At 38.9% G+C, this 24,501-nt stretch overlaps 2 protein-coding genes across 8 annotated transcripts in view; both read left to right on the top strand.

The window, feature by feature from the left end:
• The window catches only part of ano5a (anoctamin 5a), a 32,062-nt gene extending 10,974 nt beyond the window's left edge, over nt 1-21,088 (top strand). For 4 of the 7 annotated variants that reach the window (XM_036576000.1, XM_036576002.1, XM_036576003.1 and 1 more), the window contains 18 exons: nt 6,723-6,830; nt 8,581-8,649; nt 9,525-9,809; nt 10,649-10,768; nt 11,264-11,379; nt 11,467-11,601; nt 11,849-11,954; nt 12,049-12,109; nt 12,338-12,489; nt 13,430-13,510; nt 14,536-14,764; nt 15,400-15,575; nt 15,691-15,788; nt 15,924-16,054; nt 16,944-17,149; nt 17,346-17,548; nt 17,647-17,752; nt 18,519-21,088. In XM_036576000.1, the coding sequence (XP_036431893.1) occupies nt 6,723-6,830; nt 8,581-8,649; nt 9,525-9,809; nt 10,649-10,768; nt 11,264-11,379; nt 11,467-11,601; nt 11,849-11,954; nt 12,049-12,109; nt 12,338-12,489; nt 13,430-13,510; nt 14,536-14,764; nt 15,400-15,575; nt 15,691-15,788; nt 15,924-16,054; nt 16,944-17,149; nt 17,346-17,548; nt 17,647-17,752; nt 18,519-18,749 (2,613 nt within the window). In that variant the 3' untranslated portion in view covers nt 18,750-21,088. Of the gene's footprint in view, nt 1-4,915; nt 5,134-6,722; nt 6,831-8,580; nt 8,650-9,524; nt 9,810-10,648; nt 10,769-11,263; nt 11,380-11,466; nt 11,602-11,848; nt 11,955-12,048; nt 12,110-12,337; nt 12,490-13,429; nt 13,511-13,875; nt 13,951-14,535; nt 14,765-15,399; nt 15,576-15,690; nt 15,789-15,923; nt 16,055-16,943; nt 17,150-17,345; nt 17,549-17,646; nt 17,753-18,518 lie in introns of those variants that run through there. The other 3 variants (XM_036576001.1, XM_036576007.1, XM_036576005.1) reach the window with 2 other exon arrangements.
• A 1,348-nt stretch (nt 21,089-22,436) lies between these two features.
• Nucleotides 22,437-23,828, top strand: LOC118811644 (succinate receptor 1-like). Its single transcript, XM_036576011.1, has one exon. The coding sequence runs from the start codon at nt 22,531-22,533 to the stop codon at nt 23,725-23,727; it is 1,197 nt and encodes a 398-aa protein (XP_036431904.1). The 5' UTR covers nt 22,437-22,530; the 3' UTR covers nt 23,728-23,828.
• The last annotated feature ends 673 nt before the right edge of the window (nt 23,829-24,501 follow it).

Genomic DNA, 24,501 nt, shown 5'->3' with positions numbered 1-24,501 from the left:
TCAAAAACAGTAAACAGTCATTGTGGATTAAAACGTACAGAAGTGTGTTTTCTGTAGACGATATGTTAACTTGCATATGACTACAACCAAGCCATCATCACCAGATGAGGTCTATGATGTCACACCTCCTCTTCGGAAAACTGGCAACAGACTTTGAAATGACCAAGTATAAGAACACAAATATTCATTTAAATGCCTCTGAGAAAAGAGTGTACATATCGGAGCAGGCAGCGCACACTCTGACTTTTAAAATACATCAAATATGAAGACACAAACATCTAATTCTTTATCTAAAGAAACCTAAGGAAAAAAAATAAAAGAGAATGATAAAGAAAATGCATACTTACCTTCAGATCCATGGGAGAAAAAATGCAAAAGGACATGCGTGCCCTGAACACCAACTTGTGTGGGAGGGGTAGAAACCACCCGTTTTCCGCAGCGCTCCCTACAGACCTCTAAAAGAGAAAGAGGCTGTCACTACTGAGTGGTACAACCTGCTCATGTTTGGCAGAAAGAGGAATGTATAAAAGCAGCACAGCTTAACTCAGAGGGAGGCTTGCTTTCTTGCTTGAAGGAGGTAAACTTAACAGATTAGTCTTCTTTAAGAGTCCTGCAGACATAAAACAGCGTCAGTTGTCTGAGGACAGAATTCATAGCCTAAAGCCTGTATTGTTGTCAAGCCTTAAGTTGAAGGGATATATAATTTATATAAAGGCTGCATTGAGCCTTGTATATTTTGTAAATTATGTTTCATTTTTTGTTTGCTCATTTTGTATTTTGCTTTCATCACTTGTAAATAGTGCACGTATTTGGTGATTCCTGGGAACTAATAAAGGTGTGGCTATTGAGCTGGAGCTGCTGTTGTCCTGGCTTCTCTAGCACTTCCTCTTAGACACTATGACCAAACATAAACAGTACCACATAACTTATTTTGACTTAGAAGATCAACAAAACTTGTAATGTGCCAGGGGCACCCAAACTTTGCATATGATTGTACTGACATCCAGTAACGTGTGGTTTTTGAAAACATGTAGCAAGAAAGCTTCTAAAAACTTGTGCAATACCCTGTGCTGTCAGTAAACAATACCATTAGCTTGAAATTGTTCAGTATCCACCCGTGTTATGAAATCAAGGAATATTGCACAAATCAAAGATTGTCCATTACCTCTTTTAAATATTTATTTTGTTTTATGGCACAACTCAGCACTGCTAGCTGTTAGGTTAGGTATGAATAAACATTCTCGTGGTTTATGAGTATAACAATTAAGCTTAAGATTAGATTTGTATAAGATATCAATCTAATCGAGAGCTTACTTATTGGGTTATGGTGCGAGGCTACATGGTAACAATGTAGCTTGCTTAAAACTTAACTTATATAAGCATATCCTGCCTGATACCTCTGTCTGACACACCAGACGATTCCTAAGCAAGGCTGTGACGAAACACCTCGATGTGCCCAGACAAGGCTTTATCAAAATGCCACAGTACAGCATTACGCTGAAACCTTTGTTTCATAGCTATTACAACACACGTAGATAGGCTATATTGCGTAACCTTTCAGGACTGGATCTCCATAATGCTGTGAAAAGTGTTTGAAAAGCACTAAAACGTCTGTTTCACAACATGGAGTCTAAATTCTTACAAAATCAGAAGTCGAAGTCTTAAATTTAGTAATGAATTTGCCGTCAGTTTAGGGGTTTTAAAACTGTGATATCCTTTGAATCCGTTGGTTTACTGAGCATGTATGATGAGTCCTGTGGCCTGCGTTTGTAGTGGATTCTTGTGTTGGTAGTAGTAGGAACTTACCTGCTAGCAATAATGGAACATTCATTACTACTGGTATTTTTTGCATTTATGATTTCAGTTTAACAAACTAAAAGGATGTAAAGAGCACACACACACACACACACACACTCTGAAACATCAGCCTAAATTCCATACAGAGATGTACAGCGCAGTGTATTTGACCTGTAATTTGCCTCTTGGGAAGGAACTGCAAGCTTGGCTGCTCTCATCTGAAATAGCCATGGGATCCACCCTTCTCATGATGATAAACTAACCCTTAACATGAAAACGGACATGAAAAGGCATCAGCAAGCATGTTTTATACACAGCAGCAGCCTCTAATTTGTCGCATTGCATAATTATTAGGTATCCACTTGTTTGAAGAGGTTCTCTTGTGTAGCATAAGGTGGAGTCATATGAAGACTGTCGGGAACAGAATACAGTTTCTTTACACAATATGGTATTTTTAGCTTACATTTAGTACTGTAAATTCATTGATGTCACCTCCTGTCTCGAAAATGATAACTGTTTAAGATAATGTTTAAGTTAAAAAATATGTATGTATAAATTAATGTTGCAAGATTTTATGCCAGGTAATTTACACCATTGCTGTTGGTTCATTCATCATGAAATGCTCAGTGTAAAATGCAGCATTTTCGACAAAATAAAAATGTAAATAAAATAAATTAAAAAATATTTTTTGACAGGGTTTTGATTTGACAGTGACGATATTCAATAAGAAGTAGGGAAATACTGTAGCCGTAGCTGGCCCGCTGTAGTTGCTCAGCTTTGGCCTGCGATCAGTTTATATGTTTTACCAAATATAGACCCTCTGTGTGGTGATTTTCAGGCTATAGAATTAGGGTTGACTGTCTTTAAAAGGCACTGTGATGAAGAGCTAACACTGGTGGCACATGTAATCTGCAGTGTATAATTATGTAAAATGAGAGCACTGGGGAAATGCACTCAAAGGAAGGCACCCTCTTTGCTGGGCCTCACTGCTCTGGTGTGCCATTTGCTGTAAAAAGAGGCAGTAAGGAGCTAATTTCAGCACGGCTTGCAACAGGGCCTGGGAGTCTGTGTGAGCATGTGCAGTGTGAACAGGAGGGCTCGGGTTACTGCTTCGTTTTTTTGCCTACAAACCACAGCTTTGTCAGTAATTGCAGCAGTGGAACGGATCCAGGATCAGTTATTAGAGAAAAAGCAACAACTAGGACCAAAACCAAGAGCGGAACTACCTTTATAATGCAAAGGATAAACAAAGTACAGGGTTGCACAACTTGTTTGTCAGCTATTGTGAAGGTCTCACTCTTGCCATGTTGGATTGAATGCAAAATACATATCATATGCAAATAGAGACAATGTGTTTGCTTATGTTTTTTGTTTGTATAGAAGATGGAAAAGTGGGCAGACTAGTTCATGAGAATTTTCAGTTGGCCAGTTAATGTTAATTAAATACTGAAAGACTGTGAGTAATTTTTGAAGTGCTGTTTAAAGGAAAATAAATATTTGGAAAGTGCTTCCGCCAAAGATATCAGTCAAGACTTCAGTGGTGAAATATACTTTCTTAGTGCTTATTAACCACAATGTGAATGTGTGTGTGACTAATGAATATCTGTCTAACAATAGGCTTGTAGTTTTTCAGTTCTTTTTACTAGCTATTTTATTTATTTTTAAATAAAAGATCACATTTTTATTCCAGCTGAAAACTAGAGTTTAGTATATTGTTTTTATACCCAAAATGCTTTAATCATACAACTGTAGGGAATTCCTCTTGTGTCAACCAATCCTGACTGCTAGCCTAACCGCTGATATTATACAGCCTAATAAATACAACCAGGCAAAGGTTGCTACAGCTAAAGGGCTGCAATTTGATATTAAGCCTCCAAGCAGTGACATTAGCTAAATACCTTCTGTCTGTGTTCACCAGCTAATGGCAAATAAATAAATAAATAAAATCAGCCCATTCCCAGAAAATCCACCCCAAAGCAGTTGTAGTGTTTCAAAAGTTCCACCCACCTTCAAGACACATCATCAGATATTGCAGCGCCAATGTAGGATATGAGTAGGAATGTTTACAACAGATATAGATATATAGATATAATGTTCATTTTTGCCTTAGTGTCCATTGGTGTTCATTACAAATCCCACACTTCACATCAGTCTTTTACAGAACTAAATAAAGAGAGGATATTACACATAATTATGCATTATTACACATTACGCGTTTTGGCTTCAAAAAGAATCTAGAGTCCCCAGTCTTGAGGGAGTCAGCACAGTTGCGACACAGCACGACACACAGACACACGCACAAAGCTAGCAACTTGTGTAGTGAATGAGTATTATGCTGGGAGCACACTCAAATACCATTCCGTTCGTAAGCTAGCAGCTTTCCTGAAATTGTGAAGTGAGTGTCTTGAAGTGGTTCATATTTTATGAAGTTACTTATCTATCTGAAGTCCATGTGCTGAGTGCAAAAAACGTCTCCTTGTAATTTTTTCTTTTGCTCTTCCATGGGCTATTGCTTGTATCGCTGACTATCTTGTGTACATTTAAGTCTTAAAAATCGGAGGTCTCTGATTATAGGTGGTAGAACAGAAGGCTGATGATTGATTCAGGTCCCCTCTCACACTACGAGATCATCTTATAATATTAATATCTTTAGAACGTCCAGGAAAAGAAGTGACAGGTCAAATGAACCAGAGTGAATTGGACAGAATACTCTAGAACAGTGGAAACATTCTAGAGCAGGGGTGCCCAATCTTTTTGCTTTGGGGGTCAAAGTGCCGTGTTTGTGGCGTTCTGAGTTTTGTTTGCTGGTGTTTGTTACGTCAGTGTGCTCTGGCTTTTATAGTTCAGAATTAATATTCAGTCAATGACATGGGAAACAGGGCTGATTTGTTTTTAAGTAATGAGAGAGACAAATGGAAATCTGGGTCAGAAGGATTGTAAATATTAAGGGGTTAAATTGACCACTCATATGGTTGGCGAGTTTTATAGGCAGCTGGGCAGCCTGCATCGCTCTCCTCTCGTCCCTCTCTACTTTTTTTTTTCTGAAATCAGATCAGCAGGGCTGTGGCTGCCCTGCCGGCATGCTGATGTCATCACTACCAGCCCCCTCTCTGGCTGTCCTGTGAATGACTGAGCAAGCAAGCACAGGCTTGATCTACCATCATAAGCTGGATGAGTAGACTGGAATGCAGCATACATGTGAGGGAGTCTGGATTGCAGGGGTGTCTAGGGTGATCCTCGGTCATAGCTAGCACAAGAGACAAGGATCTAGACTCATTTAAAACAGACTGTTCTAAGGTAATGCATCGCCTGATGGAGGAGAACAACATGGAGGAGGTAAAGGGCTCTTCACTCTCTTTCTCTCCCTTCTTCCCTCTGCTCACAGCTTGGCTAGTTCAGGATGGGTATTGTGTGCCTCCAGGGAAAAAGGTCATTACAGAGATTGAGCTGGCCGCGGATTTGCTAAGAGGTTATGAATCAGTATGGCTAACAGCGCATGCATTACTCAGGCAAGAGACTGTGCGGGTATAACCTAGTAAAGAATGTGGGAGTTGCTGCCAAATATTTCCAGCAATGTGGGGAAGTCTCTTCCCTTTCATTGTGTTTAGGCTGAAAGAAAATGGGTTCTTTTGACAGAGAAGTCCAGTTAACAGCATTAACAGACTGTGGTCTTGGCAGCTAGGTTTGTTTACAACCCAAACAGCAAGAGCAAGAGAAAGGATAGCTAGCTTTGTGCATTTTTAGAATTGGGCTAGCTGGCTTGTTGGCTGTCTCACTGTTATTGTGCTACGATTATTTGCTATTTATAGCCCTTGAGAAACAGCTGTAGAACCATCCTTATGATCCTGCCCTTGTGTAGCCATGGTTTAGAGGAATACATATGCCCTAAAGCCCTTGATCGCATGTCATTTAAACCAAAGTCCTACACTAGGTTCAGAGATCTGATTTATGAGTGGCAGTAAAAAGCTTAGGAAGTCTTAACCGTAAAGAGGCCTAACTCTGTTACTCTTTACTCTTGTACCTTGTTTTGGTTTGTGTCTACTTCATAACTTGAAATTGCAGCATGTAGTCTTTTTAACCCCTTTAATCTTGATACAAAAATGTTCAGTAAATTCTGTTGTAAACTACAGTTCCATATTGTGATTTCAGTGCTGTTGCATTTACTGATATGTAAAGTATAATCTAACAAAGCCAGCCTATTCTTTGTTTGTTTCTCAAAGTACCATTTGGACAAGGCACATATAAATAGGAATATACTTTACGCTCTTGTTTTGTTTTCTCATTTTGCGCAATAATAAGCCCTTACTGATTTGAATTCTGTTCTCAACGTGTGTACGCTCGCTCAGAAAGTATCAAAGTATAAAGGCAACATCGTGGTTCATTCATGTAGTGAAAACACAGTAGTGCACAAAAAAGGTCCAATTCCACGTGCTGGTTCATTTGCTTTGCAGCAAAGGCAGTACATTCTTTCACGCCATGAGTGTTGTCGGTTGAAGTGCCACTTCTGCTTCTCCATTAAGAAACGAGGCCCATCTGGTTTTTCAGCAGTGAGAAATTATCAGGAATGATGTTATCACCTCTTGTATTGTTAAAGTAGTTCTGAAAGTTTACTCGAATCTGCTGAAGGACTAAGGGCAGAACATCCCTGTGATTTGCCTGTGTATACAGCATATATGCTTGCCTCTGAATGGTGTTACCACTTTGTGTGGCTTTTGTGGATTTAGCCATAGAAGCTCTGGAATCAGTGTCTTGATTGCTAGTTCATTGGGTGTTGTGTTGGATTGGCAAAAGTATGGTTCTCAAAAAGATCAACAAGTTACAGCTTGCAGGTGACTTGGAATTTATTGACAAATTTGCTTGTAAATTAATTTAAATGTGATGATTTGTGGCTCACAACGTGTGTGTCTGTGTGTTTGTATGTGTAGGTGGATAAACAGCAACAGAGTAAGGACTCTGTGTACTTCAGAGATGGCAAACGACGGATAGATTTTGTTCTGTCATATGTTGAAGATAAAGAAGACAAAAAAAAACAGGTGAGCCATATACCTCAGTGTCCACTGTATCAAACACATGTGTACCTTTACCCAACAGCCTGTCATTGACATTAGTCATAATATGAATAGTAGATGTGTTAAGTTGAAACAATTTACAAACCTTGAAAATTAGAATGACTAGAATTACTAGAATGTAAAGGGAAGACAAATAACTTGTCTGTTATGAACAGAATGAATAGTTTAAAAACATATTTGAGTGATCATTATATATTTCAGATCAAGTGTAAATACTAGAGCCTAATCAATATATCATTTTGCCAATAATAAAAATATTTTGGTCATGGAATCTCTGGTATTTGAACTTGCGACCCACTAGTGATAGAGGGAAGCATTTAAATGGCTGTGCCACTGTGGCAGGCGCAGGTTGCTTAACTTTATAACAGCAACACAGACTGACCTGGTAAATTTGAACACAAAACAAATGGTTTCAGTAACCAAAACATGAGAATAATACTACTTATATTTTTTTCTTTGAAGAGAACTTATAAAAATAAGAGATAATTAACAGAAACCAAAACCACAAAAAATCCTGTGTAACAATATTTATATCATTTAAGACAGCATGTTTCTGTTGTTTGTTTGAGTTTAAGTATGAAAATTGTATGAAAAAGTATGTTTGAGTATTAAGTGTGATAATTGTGAACTGACAATCACAGTAAAGCACTGTTTTACAAAAAAAAAGAACATAAAAATAATATTAAAAAAAGTATAAATGTAGCCTTATTACGGTTGCTGTTATCAATTTACTGAATTTTTATCCCCTTTAAATCAGTGTCTGAATTAGCTGCATAGTTGTCAAGTCAGGTGAGCCCTAGTAAATACATTGGAACTTTTTGAATCTCAGACTTGGCCAGTCTTTCTTTCACTTCCTCTGGTGACGCATTTGTTGTTGTGACTTCTCTGTTAACAGTCGCACCAGAGTGTAATTATGTCAGAGGTGAGAGGCCTGTGTGTACTCACATAGCTCTGTGACACATGGAAAGACAAGGAGAACTAGTGCGTGTATACACAATCTTTTATTTTTGTCTTTATGGTGGTCCAAATATCCCCACTGTGATATGTGACATCTCAAATTATTTTCTTTTTATTGTAAAACCTAATAAAAGGCAGAAATACATGGATAAATGGAAACCCAGATAAAGATAGTAATCCAGGAGAATACAATAACATTTAAAAGTTTGGGATTACTGTTTTGAATCATGTAAAACAGATTCCATAGCAAAAACGTATATATATATATATATATATATATATATATATATATATATATATATATATACACAACGATTCTGATTCTATATATATGTGTGATCCTGATTCTATATATATGTGTGATCCTGATACCGTGATTTTACAACTTCTTGTTGTTCCCCAAAAAACTTAAAATCTAAAAAATACCTCTTAGTTTCTGGTTTATATTTTAATCTATATTTTATGCTAGTATTGAATAAAAAATAAATTATTAATATGACATATAATTCCATGTTTTAAAATATGTAATGTGTATGTGATTTGAATGAATGTGCGAGACTTCTTACGGACTCTGACTCACTGAGTCCCAGTGGGAAAAAAAGCTACGGTGTTTACAAAACCTTTGCGTGACAGGAACACAAAGCAGTGTTTTGCTTCAGATGATGGTTGCACAGTACATGAGATTACTGATGGAAGCAGCTACCCAGTGATGTTTCAGTGCAGCACACTTATACGATCACATTATGTCATTATGCAGGAGAGAAGGAAACTGTACGAAGCCAACATGCAGAAAGCAGGACTGGAACTGGAGCTTGAGGACAAATCGGTAAGTTAGAAAAACCTGGCACAATTTACACTAGTCTTCACATAAAATACATACATGACATTAAACAGACAGGTTTCAGCCCTGGTTTGTCTTATTTAACTAACAACATCAACATGCATTTTAGATTTATGTTATGTATCAAAATAGAAGATGTAAAAATTAGTGGAAAAAGTATCATAATGGAATTGAATCTGAATGATCAATGTTTGTTTGGCTTTGTGCGGTGTTTTATAAGTGGAGCCCTAAATTCATGTCATCATTCTGTAGTTGTTGTATGTTCATATTCGGAGCTCTGCGTCTCACTTGATTTCTGTATAAAAAAAAAGAATAGTGTTTTTTAAAATGGACTCAATCATGCACTGTGACAAGAAATGTTCCACTGCAGTTCTGTTTGCCGTTCATGTGTTTTTCCTCTCAACATGAGCAGATCCTCTGAATTACGAGGTGTTAAGGAGCCGAAATACGACTATTGCTACATGCAAGCTGCTGTGCACTGACTTGACATCATTAGACTGACTTCACCAAAATACCCCACACAGACCACTTAGATTGGTCAAGTGTGGCAGTTAATTTGCTTTGGCAGTTTTAGGCTACAGTTTGAGTAGTGGGTGTTCATGTATAACCATGTTGAAGTTTAATAGTAGATATACTTTAATGCAACATCAATAAAACATTTTTGTCAGAAGAGGCAAGACAAATTTTTGAAAATGGCATTCGTTTTGTAATCAAGAAAAACAGCTTAGAGTTCCTAATGTGGTCAAGAAGGCTACATAATGATGCATGACTTAAGAGGTCTTTGGAGCTAAAACAAAATACTATCACTAGGCCTGCATTCGTGCTCTCCCTGAATCTCTCAAATATGTGTACGTTTTCAGGAGTCTGAAGATGGAAAGACATTTTTTCTAAAGATCCATGCTCCATGGGAGGTGCTGGCCACCTACGCTGATGTGCTGAAAATCAAAGTGCCTTTCAAAGTCAATGATATCCCAGAGAATAGAGAGATTCCTGTTGGCTGGCTCTTCACACCTTTACGTCTGCCTGATCATGTGATGCATCCTGACCCGGACTACTTCACGTCACCTTTTGACAATAACAAGCAGGACTTCTTCCTTATTGAAGACAAGGAGACCTTCTTCCCCAACTCCACATGCAACAGGATAGTAAGGACAGCATTTCATTCTCCAATAGCTGTGTAACAGCACATTCTGACAGTACATCACAATGCAAAAAATTTGATAATGTGCTTTGTGGAAATGTTTCATTTAACCCCATAACAGACCAGAGGCCGCTGGGCCAATACACATTTCCATAACTTAAGAATAGCTCAACCAATTTGCATTGTAGTCCCGAGTAGTTACTAAATAATATGCCTTAGTTTGTAATAAGCCTGAGATTTTAAGGGGTTAATGCAGTTGCGTTGTTTGAGCACTAAAGGTCTTAATGAAATTAACCCACATCAACGCGTTCAACTTCACATACATCACACTCCCCATTCCAGGCATCCTGCCTCCTAGTTAAAGATGCATTAATAGGTTGTGCGATAACTTGAATACAGTTATCACTTTTATTGATTCACATTTTCTCAGAAAATCTTAAAAAAAGGCAAATCATTAGCCTACTATCAGGAATTTATTGAGTCATGAACTTGTATCAGTACCCAGGTCTGCTAGGTTGCCACTGTTGAGCCCTTGAGCCAAGCACATAACCCTTTCTGCTCCAGGGGTGCCATATCATGGCTGACCCTGTGTTCTGACCCCAGCTTTCTAAGCTAGGAAACTCAAAGAAAATAATTGTGTTGGTACTTAAGGTACTTAACAGTTACAACACTGCTAAAAAAAGAACACTATTTGTATAGCTTGTACACTATGTGCTTAATCATTTGTACCATTTTAGACACATATACTTTCTCTAATCACTGTTGTGTAGATAGTCAGGTTTGCATCCTGAAAGGAACCTGAATGTTGGATATCTTTTAGCTGACAGCACTGTGTCTGTGCAGGTCTACTATATCCTGTCTCGCTGCCCCTACAATAAAGACGACAACCTCAGCAAGGACAAGAGAGGCATTAAGCGGCTGCTGAACAACGGGACCTACACCTCAGCCTTCCCACTGCATGATGTAAGAATTTATTGTACTTATATATGGTACACTGCACTACGATACACTGTTTTTCATATGTTTTACATATTCCACTTAAATGAATTTATCCATGCTTTGCCCACAAATACATTATTTCATAGCAATTGTTGCGAGGTTGGGCAAGCTCTACAGAATGCTAGCAAAAATCCCATTCAACTTAATGAGTAATTGTAGGTGGTATGTTTAGAGTCACTCCAGTTTCCAGTTTGAAATGCTATGCTATTAAGCTGGACTGTGTTGTTGTAGCAAAATAAAAACTAGACAGATTAGAAATAACAGATTTGCCATCATGCTAACATTGGCTTGATTGTATGGCACTTATTACAAAAAAGTGCATTTTATGGGTGTAGCATGGACAATTGCTACAAAAGAGTGCATGTTTGTGTGGAGCATGAAAAGGCCAATCAACATCTAAAGCAGTCAGTACCATATTTTACTTGCAAAAGAACAATGTGCGTATATATGTATGTTTAGTGCAGGTACTGGATAAAGTCTCGGGACTCTAGCTGTGAGAGTGAGCGGTATAACCTGTACAGATACTGGGCTCGGTTTTTCCGCTTCTACAAGGAGCAGCCACTCAATCTCATCCGGTGAGAGAGATCGTAAGAAAAACAAGAGCACTGATGCATTTACCCGCTGTCCAGCCCTTTTTGAACAATGTTTTCTCTATCCTATAGGAAATACTATGGAGAGAAGATTGGAATCTATTTTGCCTGGCTGGGCTTCTACACTGAGATGCTGTTTTATGCTGCTGTGGTTGGACTCATCTGCTTCATCTATGGAGTGGCAACTTATGACAACACAGTCTGGACGTGAGTGACAGACAGAGAAAGAGAGAGAGAGAAAGGAAAAAGAATTGCCACATTGTTAAAGATAAATTCCGTAAATAGTCGGTACATTCCTCTACAATGACATCAAACCACTCTGAATGACTTTTTGTATATTTCAGCAACTGAATTTTGCAGAAAATTTTTGTCTGCATAATTCAGAGTGATACCGTAATTAGTCCTTATTAGGCAATAACAGTTAATGTACTAATATATGTCATCTCTTCTGCAGGAAAGAGATCTGTGATGGAAAGATTGGTGGCGAGATTGTTATGTGTCCCCTCTGTGATAAGACATGTGGCTTTTGGAAACTCAATAGCACCTGCAACTCCACCTGGGTGAGTTTAATATGTTTTTTTTGCTGTTTCTCCAAATATCCTCTAAAGTATTCCCGACATTAATCATATCTTTACTTCCTTTTTTTTCTAACAGCAATCACATCTCTTCGACAACACAGCAACTGTATTTTTTGCTATATTTATGGGTATATGGGGTAAGTTATGGATATATTTTTTTCACCCGGCATTGTGAATTTGTGTGTTGTCACCCCCTGGTGACAGAACGGCAAATTGTTTGGTTGAGAGAAACCTTGTACTTTATAAAGCCAAAGGCAGTCACAGGTTTAATTAGCTTTTTGCTGAATGATTATTGCAAAGTCTTAATCCGTGTATGAGCAGTCAGCTGCAAATGGAGGCTAATGAGTGAAAACTGTTTTGTTCAGTGACCCTGTTTCTGGAGTTCTGGAAGCGGCGGCAGGCCAGGCTGGGGTATGAGTGGGATCTGGTGGACTTTGAGGAGGAGCAGCAACGGCTGCAGCTTAGGCCTGAGTACGAGACCAAGTGCACCAGCCGACGCCTCAACCGCGTCACACAGGTAACCAGGCATCATTCCCACAAGAACGCTTAATGACATTAATCCTGATATAAATTATTATTACTATTATTATTACTATTATTATTCTTCTTCTTAGTTGTAGTAGTAGTAGTAGCAGTGTTTTCATATGATATTTAGTAATAGTTGTATTAATGTTTTCATGTGATTCTATTCAGAGCATTGATTCTTTTATGCACAGTATGCCCCCTGGTGGTTCATTGTTTCATCTTTTGGGCTGTTGGAATTGGAGAATATGGACAAAAATAATGACAAGTGGTTTCTCTCACAAAGAAACTGCAGAAGGGTATAAATGAGAGAGATTCAGATGAGTTAAATCAGTGGTTCCCAATCAGCAAAATATTAAAATATTGGTTGATGGTAGGATGTTCTAGTATCTAGTATTTTTTGTGTAGGAATTTGTCCAGGATGCTGAACAGAGACAGAGAACGCAGTATAACATTGAGAATGAAGTTCTCAGTAAAATTAAAATAAACAGAAAAGAATAAAAGAAAGAATAAAAGTAACAGAATAGCTCATATTTAAAAAAAAATGGTGATCAAATATCAGGTAGATGACTTATCAAGAAATGACTATAAATAAATAATTACAGTGTATTATTTTCAGTGAATAATTTTTAGTTTGACACACACAAAAGGATGAGAATTGTTTATCACACAAAAGCTCATATTGCAGGAAACTTTAAAATGAAGCGATTCAAATGAGTTACAGCAGTGTTTTCCAATGATGCATTAAATTTACTTAACTCAAATGGGTACCTTTCATATCCTCACGAATAAAACATATTACATCATCAGGACAATTAATGCGAAAGGTAAATAAACTGAAATATAAAATTATGCTGATGTAATATATTTTATTAATTTGGAAATTATTTGTCCATTTGAATGAAGTAAAGTGGCTGTACTCCTGTTCCGTGTAGGAGATGGAGTGGGTTCTATACCAGCCAGTTGCTGATTTAATAGGCAAACTCTGCCTGTGCTGGTCTGCTGTGGTCCTGTGGGTAAGACTTGAACAGGATGAGCACAGACCTTAGGTTTTTGTGTTTGCTTTTTTGGTGTGTGCATTTGAGTTTTTCCCCCACAGTTTTGCAAGTTTACCATAATTGTTTGGTCCAGTTTCCCTGCAAGTGCTCTGTGTGATTCCCTGTCACTTAAAAAAGCTAAAAATCTCAAAATGCCTAACTTTCTATTGTGAGTACAGTAGATGATATATGCAGGCCATAATCCAGAACCTCACGAGAGCTCTTTTTGGCAGCTTTTTTTCAGAGGTACAGAGCTAACACAGGCTTGGTTCTAGGCGTGTGCCACTGGTAGTCGTACTAGTTGCTAACTGCCTTGTTCCTTGGTTTGCTTGCTTGCTGTGTAGGAGATGGAGCCCTACTTCCCTGTAACAAGCAAGTGTGCTCGCTTATGCCTGTCCGGGGCTACTGTCTTGTTCTGGGTGAGCATCAGTGCCACTGCTACATGTAGTAGAGTGGCACCTTTCATCACACTTAAGTACTAAGAATCATTTTATCTCAGTCTGCATCAGTAACTTAATCAGTAACATTCAACAGGCATTTTTACTGTCATCATTCATACATTCATGTATTTAAACACTCACAGGCAATCTGTGTCAAGATAAAGTAGGTCCTTTATTATACAGTAGAAGTACTGTAGCATGTTGCCTGCAGCAAAGGTAAAAAGGTAAAGGAATGGAAATGTAAAGTTTGATAAGAAAATGTTTTATGCCTGTGGATGCATGGTTTGAGCAGCATGTTATAATTAAAGTTCAGGATGTCTTGAATGTTTTCATAGTACCATGACTCAATTTATAAATGGCCTGTTTGTTGCCTACTACAATATACTATAATTTTTAGACAAATGCCTCCAGTATAATAAGCATTTCAAAGAAGCAGCTGTGTGACAACATATTTTAAATACTTGACTAACATGGCATTTTCCTTAACTGTTTAAATTGTTTACTTCATGCCTTCGACCCTGACATGTCTCTTCTCTGGTGTCTGCTGTTTCTTTCCGTATCAAGATCTCCCTAATTATAGCGAGTATAATTGGAGTGATAGCATATCGGCTAGCTGTGTTTGCTGCATTGGCCAGCGTCATGAAGGACAGCCCTACCAATAAGCTGGAGGTGGTTGGCTCACTCATCACCCCACAGCTGGCCACCTCAGTCACTGCTTCCTGCATCAACTTTGTCATCATCATGGTGCTTAACTTCCTGTATGAGCGAGTGGCCATCTGGATCACAGATATGGGTGAGTTAGACCAGCTCATTATTCAGTGATCCATTAATTTTAATCGATTCATGATGGAGAGGTACATGCAGGGTGTTGTGAGGCAAAATAGTTTCAGAAGAAAACTTTCCTGGTGTTTCCTGGTGTTTTTGTCTAATAAATAAAATGGCTATATTTGTGCTGTAACCATTGCGACCCCTGGTTCCTATCACCACCACTGTAAAGAAATCAGAGTTGGTAAGTTTCTCTGTAACGGACCATTTTACATCAAACCACTCTGAATGACTGAAAATGTAGAAAAATAAGTGAAATTCCCCTTGTTGTCTAGTAGTACGTTACACATATAGATTAAATAATAAATGTCAATCAAACTTAGATCAAATTTAGATTCATAATTCTGACATTTCTTATAACATATACCAGCATAAAGTTATTTTTTAAATATTTGTTTAATTCCCTGTTGTGGCTTTAAAAAATTCAAATTGTTCAAATGACCTCTTCTGACCCCCATTCTAGTAGTTATGGTATTCCAGCCTTCAAAGTGTTTTCTGATAGCTACAATTGTAGACTTTCTTTCTATATTACATTCATCCATTGACAAAACTGACTGTGGAACTAACTAAGCCAGTGTGCTTTCTTGTGCTTTCTGCCTGCAGAGGTCCCTAAAACACATCTGCAGTATGAGAACAAGCTGACTGTCAAGATGTTCCTCTTCCAGTTTGTTAACTACTATTCTTCCTGCTTCTACGTGGCCTTCTTTAAGGGAAAGTTTGTGGGCTACCCGGGAAAATATACATACATGTTTCATATCAGCAGCCTGAGGAATGAAGAGGTATATCTTTTATAAAAATTGCTTGACAGCCAATTCTGCCTTGTCTAAAGAGTGTTTTACTGAATAAGCAGCAGTAATGTTGATTAGCCTCTCTCTTATATGGTGAATTCTGTAGTGTGACCCTGGTGGTTGTCTGATTGAGCTGACCACTCAGCTGGTCATAGTGATGACTGGTAAACAAGTGTGGGGGAACATCCAAGAGGCTCTGCTTCCGTAAGTGTTTCCTAATCTATTTGAAAAGATGACAGTTTGATAAGGCAGTTTGAGGGGACTAGCTGTGCCCACTGTGCTGCATCTTCAGCAAATGGAGCACAGTAAAGGTAAATGTGTTTGTTTGTTTGTTTGCAGCTGGCTCAAGAACTGGTGGAGCAGCCGTAATGCTCGCAGTCACCCTGAGAGTCTTTACAGCCGTTGGGAGCAGGACTATGACCTCCAGAACTTCAGCCAGTTTGGCCTTTTCTATGAGTACCTGGAAATGGGTGAGTTTTATCTAAGCACTTGTGTACACACACATGTACTTATCAAAACCTTGATTTATTTTGTTTTTGCTTTACACCAATTGCCATTTATGTTGTGTACACATTTCCTGATGGGCCGATAGAAATGGTCTACAATTAGTTGGAATAAAATCTCATTACATTAACTCACATTGAAGGTAAAGTTTTCCTTCTTAAATAGAGTTACCATTTCAGAAATGCGAGGATTTGTTATAAAGTGATGATATGTGAGCTTTTTCAAACTCCCTCTTACACTACCACATTTCACAGATAGAGGATGCTGTTGTGTTTCTGTACATTGTTATATCTATACTGGTCTTAGCCTTCGATGCTCTGCCCACACATACACAGAGCGTCTGATATCTATGGTAGGTTAAGCTGGCAGAACTGTTTTTTAATCTGATTTTGTCAGTTTCATTCTGAATGGCTTTCCACACATCTGCGTATATGCACTTATGTGGGGTTACAAGGGGTTTTATCTGTCTGACAGGAAACAAATTCTGTGCACCATGACTGTGCCTTTCAGAGCAAGACATGGTCAGATATAATAACAGCGTTTCATCTTTAAAAGTTATTCATTGAAGAATTTTGTAGGTTTTAAGCAAGATGTCCTTGCTTGTTTGCCGTTGCATTGTTGAGAACTGGTTTGTTTTAAAATTTGCCTGTTCCTCCACATGATTCTAAAAAAGCAGGCTGTGTTTGGTTATTTTGCAAGTCAGCGTAATGACGTTTTTCCTGTCATAGTAGGTCGTTTTTGGCCTATTTTAAGGAAAAATGCACCAGACTCTGACAGAGGTCAGAAAGTCTGGCTTGCGAGACAGTATCTATACAACTTTCTAATTGTCTCTCGCTTGCTCCCTTTCTTCTCCAGTAATCCAGTTTGGTTTTATCACACTCTTTGTGGCCTCCTTTCCACTGGCTCCTCTCTTGGCTCTGATGAATAATATTTTGGAGGTGCGTGTGGACGCATGGAAGTTGACTACACAGTTTCGTAGACCTGTAGCGGCTAAAGCCCACAGCATTGGAGCCTGGGATGAAATTCTTAATATGATTGCTGTCTTCTCCGTGGTCACCAACGTGAGTTAACTCGCCTCGGTTCACCTCTCATGTTTTTGTTCTGGTTTGATTTCTAGCATGTTGAAATCAAGGCCACAGATTACAGTCCTAAATTACTCACTTGTCACACAGTTTGTAGGATACAGGGTAATAGAAGGCTGTTGGTATCTCTCATTTTCACTTCTTGTTCTCAGTCTCCTGTGTTTCTCTTGATCAGGCATTCATTGTGGCATTTACCTCCGATATGATTCCTCGGCTGGTATATTTCTACGCTTATCACCCAGGCATTGAGCCCTCCATGCGGGGCTATGTCAACAACAGCCTGTCTGTCTTCAACATCTCGCAAATTCATTTGGCTAATACACCTGATTCTGATGAGAATCCTGCTTGGTACAACAGCTCTATGATTACCACCTGCAGGTTTGTTTATCTTTGTGTGTGTTTACATGCATGTATATGTAACGGTACATCTTTTTTTTTCATTGTTATAATTTACGCATGTTATGTGTTGTGTGTAGGTACCGTGATTACCGCTATCCTCCAGGCCATGAGCATGAGTACTCCCACACCATGCAGTTCTGGCACATCCTAGCAGCCAAAATGGCTTTTATTATCATTATGGAGGTAAGAACATTTCATTGTGTACATTGCTCTAGCACTGTGGTTTTTAACCCTCTCTTATCTCACATGTTGCCAAGGATACATTTAGAGACTTTGGTAACACGCCCTATAACTCTTTATAATCTGCCACCAGAGTTGTTTAAACATGCATGTACACATTAGGCATAGTAAAATGTAGCAGCATGTGGAATTGGAGCTTGATATAATATTTAATATCAAATACTATTAATTATAATCTTTTTAATTATATTCCAATAATACCTCCATCCATCACAAAAAACACATATTATTAAAAGTGAAATGTAAGACACAGGCTCTTCACTGCAGTCTGCTAAAACTATAGCATTCAGACATCGCATGGTTCTTCAATGTGTATAACGTTAGAGAGAAGCTAATGTATTATTTGTTTTTTATCTTTCTTTTTTTAATCTAATCTTTTTTAATCGTTTTTAAACTTTTTAATCTATTTAAATGTTTGAAAATTTTGACTCTTCCTACTAAGAACTTTTTAATGTATTTTAACAATAAAAGATGACTGATTTGTTAAGGATATTGTTATATTTGCTCTTTTAAAATGGTAGTTTTTGACACAAAAATAAAACAAGCTGTACAAATTTTCAGCTTAGATTATGTTCTTTACATACCAAAAAAGTGAGACAGTAGCATTGTCATTGGCAGATAAACTTTTTTTGCTTTGCCATTAAAGAGTTAAACAGCCTTTCTCTTATCTTTACCCCATTACTGATCTTTAACTGTCTGTCTTTCATAGCACGTGGTGTTTTTGGTGAAATTCTTTGTGGCGTGGCTGATTCCGGATGTGCCATCTGATGTACAGGCTCGTGTAAAGCGTGAGCGCTACCTGGTCCAGGAGTACCTGCACAACTATGAGGTGGAAAAGCTGAAAAAACAGCTGAATCAGAGGGGAGGGGGAGACCAGTGCATCTGTCCAGAAATAGCTGCCACTGTGAAACATGAGGTGCTGTCTGAATGCCTGACCTAGTCCAAGCCTCATTTCACTTGTGTAAAAATGAAAGAGGTTTTCTATCAGGCACTTACCTCAAACTTAGACCCAGACTGTTCTTGCCATGATATCTCTATAATCAGTCATACACAGCTCCTTTCTGCTTATACAAATGTACTCATTTGGACTAGAGAGGTAAAGATCCTACATCAGCACTCTTACTTTGAGAAGTCAGATACGTAAAGCCCAATGTGGTATATTTTTATTCTTGACCTCTGGACTCGGTCATGCATTTCAGATATTGGATTCTGTTGTTCTCTCCACGCTCTGTCTAAATTTCAGTTTTTCAGTTTACAAACCGTCCTTTTTATTTAAGTTTTATTTTTGTTTTCAGACTTTTTTTTCATAATCATTCAGATAGTGAGTTCCTTGAACCCATTATGTAACCAAAGATAAGATGCCTTATTTACATCTATAGCTTGTATTTCTCTCTGCAAGGCAAAAACTGAATATGATATCAATACTGATGCCTATAAGAGTAAGCTTTCAGATAAGCAGAGTTTCAGGAGAAATTTCAGGTTGTAATTATTTCGTTTCATCCTGTGTAGTCCTCTGTAAGAACATTTTACATATTTTTTGCATTTGACTTTGCAGACAATTTAAAAAAAGGACCTTAATAAGCTCTCAAATAACTAGCACTAAAATGTAAAACAGTATTTTCACAATCATTACTCTGCGCAGTTGTCACATCACTACAAAGTGTCCTTTTCTTAGCATGCAACTTCACAAGGCAGTTGCAAGAAGGTTTTCCTTTTCTTTAAAACTTCCAGTACATTTATGCCAAATATGAGTGAGTGCACTGCACTCCTTAAGTGCAGTGTGTCTTCTGCCAGCTGATGTCACTAGTGTATTCACGCTATCTATTTACAGGACAGACAGTTTTGCTGATGATGGGTGAAAGCAATCAGCACCTCAAACCCTGTGAACCAAATACAGCCAAATCTTACTTTGCAAAGCCCAAGTGTTAGTACAGTGAAGAGTAATCAGAGTTTAATGCATGACCGAAAGAGCAGACTAGCCACGCTAATGGCTTTTAACGTGCCTTTGTTTATCTACATGCGTATTACAGTGGAGGAAAGTCCAGCTGTAGTCAAGGCAACTCTGTGAGTGTCTCTTTGTTCCTTTGTTTTTTCTTTTCGTTTTCTGTTCATTTTACGGGTCAGGGGACATAAAAGAAATTTTATAATGTTTTTGTCTTGCACAAAGCACTTAATGAAGAAGGTTTGTCCGTGTGATTAATGTATTTACACTACAGTATCAGTGTTGCTGTAATAAAATGTCTGAAATCAAGGTGACGGGACACATCGTCCAGGTCTACCATGTGTGGAAGAGATTAGTGGCTGCGTGGATGTGAATTACTGTAAATGCTTTGCCAAATCTGTCTTTAATGTTCTGGTCTCTTTTAAGCATTATGAAAAATGGTACAATGGGTATCATTCAGGCATATGCGCAGACACCAGCCTATGCTGAGGCATATGCTCTTTGCCCTGAATCAGCCAAAGTGCCCTTTTAGCTAGTGTTTCAATTTTTTTCTTTTGAAACATGTGCCCCTATATGCCCTGCCGAAAGTTTGTGCGTAGCTCTGCTATTGAACAAAGATGAAGCCCAGATTTACTGTAGTGGCAAATTCTAATTTGCTTTTGCAAAAATAAGTAGACAAATAATTGGTTCTCATTAGATAAAGGTTTAAGTAAATGTCACTCTGGTTGTGCTGATATTTGTGACTTGAATTCTAAATGTTTTCATGTGCCGGTTTGTTTAATTTTTTTTTGGATTTTTCAGTTTGCCTTTGATTGTTAAGGAATTGCGACTGTTAAATAATTTTAAGAAATTTCGTTTCTGAAATTTAGCTGTTTGCTATGCACGTTTCTACATGAATGCTATAAGCCATACACATATTCTCTATGCATCTAAAGAGGTAGAACGCAAGAAAAGCTGTACACGCTAGTTCGTTCCTACACAATCCTGCCTGTATGTTCATGCTGTCTGCTGGTCTTGGTCTGTGATGTGGATACTGTGGGTCCAGATTGGACCTTATCTGTAATGACAATAGACACTTTTCACGCCAAATTCATCTTAATATTGTTACTGATCTCTCTGTTTTTCTTTGTTTTTGAACACATACATCAATTTTATAATGCTGGTTAAAGTGAAGTAGTTACCAAGTGGTTCTTGGATCTGGATACATAAATTAATATAGTTTTAAATCAATCAAAAAGCCATTTCTGTGAGTTATTTTATATACTTTCTGACATAAATTTGTTCTGTTCTGTACTGTGTGTATACCAGTCATGCAAATAAATTATTTGCTTAAATTATTTAATGCCTGTTATTACTATTATTATTATAGTCCTTATTATTATTGTTGTTTTGTTGTTATTATTATTATTATTATTATTATCACACATTTTGCCCCAAAAAATTAAAATAGTAAAATGATGCTCTGCTCCCTTGATGCCTGTTTCTGATAGGCTGTCTATTTCTGATGGCACACTTTCTGATACAGTAGCGTCATCAGTAGCAGATGGCATGAGGGGGCCGATATTTGCCTTTGTGTGTTTACCTGTTAATAATAATGTAGGAGTGGGAGGAAAGATGGGAACACTTCCATTTGTCTTCCCTCCATCCAGGGAGACAGTGTTACACAGCAGGTGGAGCATCAATGCAGAGATGGACAGCAACCACAGTTTGGTAGGTAACTGCAGTGGGTCTTTCTTTTTTTGCATATCATTGCTGTCCAAAGAAAATCATTATCTCAAAAATTGTAACTTTATAGGAGAAGGCAAAAACGTTCTAAACTTTCAGTGTTAAATAGGTTTTATTTAAATGATTTTGGATTATTTCTATTAGTCCATTCATCATGAAATTGTCACACAGTGTAAAAGGCATATATTGTGATCAAATGATGTAGAAAAACAAAAAAGGAGATATTTTGTTTTTTTGACAGCCACAATACGCTATATGGGAGGGGGGTGTGGTATTATATAAAATTTGCCAAAAAGCAGTCTTTGATGCCATAGAAGAACAACTGTTCACTGAAGCATTGCTTCTCAACTTTGGTCCTGGAGTACCCCTGCCATGATAAGTTTAGTGGTGGTCTTGGTGAGTCATTATTCTATAGAGAGTTGATGTTTTAGAAAACGTAATTTTTTCTGTTTAACTATGTAAAGTCTGGGAGCAGCACTGTGTCCCAGCAGAGCTACACTGGTAGGTTATGTGCTTTGCCCAAAGGGGTAACCAGGAATACCCACTTAGTTCTGAGATGGGAACCCACAACCTTTTGGTTGCTGGCTTAGCTCTCCTACCACTAGCCTACCACCTTCATCTGTGCTAATGTTCAGGTGCTCTGAAGGCCTTATTTAATTGGATCAGGTATGGTAGATTGGGGTTGGAACTGAACTCTCCAGGGTGGTACATCTCCAGGACTGGACTTGGGGCACCATTGGTTTAGTGTTTCCCTGCTCTGACTCTCCTGATTCAACTCCTTAGCTAATTAACAAGAGTTAAACTGCGTTAAAGCAGGAAAAACACTAAAATCTGCAGGACAGGGTTAGTTCATAACCAGAACCTTTTAAAGTGGACTTTAAATGGATGGTTCCTGTGAAAGAAGCTAGACACCACATAATATATTGATTCTATATCAAAGTTTTTTCTTCCCTAGAGTCATATATCTAAGCCAAGAACTATGAACCTTTATTTTTAAGAATACAGTTCATATGTAATAACATTCTCTTATATTGTTAGTAACAGCCTTACAGTAATGCAAATCAGCTCTGGGTTCCTGGCATCTTTTTCATCTTTTCCTCTCTCTGTGCAGGACACCTTGCATTATGAAACTGTGTCCTGCAATATGACCTCTCCTGGTGTGGGGGTCATGCGTATCGTCCAGCTCTTCTTGATGCCGGGCTTCTTCCTCGGGGTGTTGGTTTTGGGCCTGCCCCTGAACCTCTTCTCCCTCTGGGTCTTCTCTCGCCGGCTGAGCCAGAGCAACCGCAGCATCCTCTTCCTCCACAACCTTGCTCTGGCTGACACCTTCTGGTTGCTTGCCCTGCCGTTCCTCATCCAGTACCACCTCGCTGGGATGCAGTGGTCACTGGGCCAGGATTTCTGCAAGGCCATCCGTCTTCTCTACCATAACTACTTCTACCTCAGTATATTCTTTGTGACCTGCTTGAGCATAGACCGCTACCTGGCCATCGTCCATCCTCTTCGCTCACCTGTTCTCCTCACTCACCGGCGTGCAGTCGTATTGTGCATCAGTGTTTGGTTGTTGGCCATAGTTATGAGTCTTCCAGTGGCCCAACTGTCTACCATCGCACACTGTCAGCACGACAACAGGACTGTGTGCATCATCTACGTCTTCATGGGTGACACTGAAGAGAGCTTGTTTTATTCTGTATGCTGTTCATTTCTAGGGTTCTTCTTCCCCTTCACTGCGCTCAGCTACTGCTACATCTGCAGCGTGTGCCAGCTGCGCAAGCGGGCTGACCCGCGCCTCAGGGGGCTGGCCTGTGAGCTAGGTGCAGCCATGGTCCTCTTCGGTCTCTTCTACTTACCCTACCACTTGAGCAGGAACGCAGCTCTCGTCGTGCCGGCGCTGACGCCCCAGGATTCGTCAGCAAGAGAGGTGGCCGACCTGATCTTTTCTCTGGAGATGTGCGTGTGCAGCCTCACGTCCTGCACCAACCCTCTGTTCAGCTGCTTCGCGGGGAGGCCCATCCGCAGGGAGCTGAGGGCCGCGCTCACCCGGCTGTGGAAGAGGCACAGAGTGGAGCCTGAAACACGGAGGAAGAAGCAGGAGAGGAACCTGAGTGAGGCCAGGCGGCCGGTCAGACAAGAGCTCAAATCAAAATCACACTCAGTGCCTCTCGAGCACGACGCTGACAGTGATGTCACACCTACACACAGTGATGTCACACCTACACCTCTGAAGAATTCTCTCTCCTTTGCCCGCTGAGGGGCAGAAAAGGGCCTTCACATGCTACCCAGCAGGCTCAGTGTGCATCGGTAGTGACTGACAGTTTGATCCCAGTCTGTGTTACCCAGAACCACAGCGCGCTCTGGTGGCCATTTACAGCACAGACAGTCCTCCTGGATTCTGTTTGATTGTGTGTCTGTTTGTGTCTTTCTTTCATTATTGTGAGCGTTCATTGTTTTAATCCCTGTTCTTTTATTCTTGTGTCTTTTCTTTTTTCTTTCTTTCTTTCTTACTTACTTACTTTCTTTCTTTCTTATGCTCTTTAATTTTTGCTTGTTTCTTTCTTTCCATCCATCATTTCTTTCTTTCTTTTTTTCTTTCTTTCTTTCTTATTTTAATTTTTGCTTGTTTTTTTCTCTTTGTCCACCATTTCTTTCTTTCTTTATGTCTTTCACATTTTTGCATTTTAATTCTTTATTGCTTTCTGTCTTTCCAGACTTCATCTTATCTCTCTTTCACTCTTGTGCCATTTTTTTTTCTTTCTTTCTTTCTTTCTTTCTTTCTTTCTGCATGCGTTGTCTTATAATTTCTTATGGTTTATTTACGGCAGATTATTTTGAGGAAAGACAGAGAGTGTGGCACAGTGATGCTGCCATATTTTCTCCTGTCTTGTCTCAGAGGACCCTGGAGACCCTCACTCAGCTGGTTTCCATGGCACCGCCTCTCCTCTGCAGGTTTAACACTGACTTTTAAAATAATGAAATCGAAACACACACACGTCCCCACAGATGGTGGAAAGTGGTGACTGCGGGA

The sequence above is a fragment of the Colossoma macropomum genome, unplaced genomic scaffold (assembly GCF_904425465.1).
Source record: "Colossoma macropomum unplaced genomic scaffold, Colossoma_macropomum, whole genome shotgun sequence".
Classification (NCBI taxonomy): Eukaryota; Metazoa; Chordata; class Actinopteri; order Characiformes; family Serrasalmidae; genus Colossoma; species Colossoma macropomum.
Note: the sequence above shows the minus strand (reverse complement) of the source record. Positions and strands in the feature narration are given on the sequence as shown.

Excerpts from the sequence above, each read along its gene's own strand:
- LOC118811644 (XM_036576011.1), top strand. The coding sequence starts at position 22,531 with ATGCAAATCAGCTCTGGGTTCCTGGCATCTTTTTCATCTTTTCCTCTC.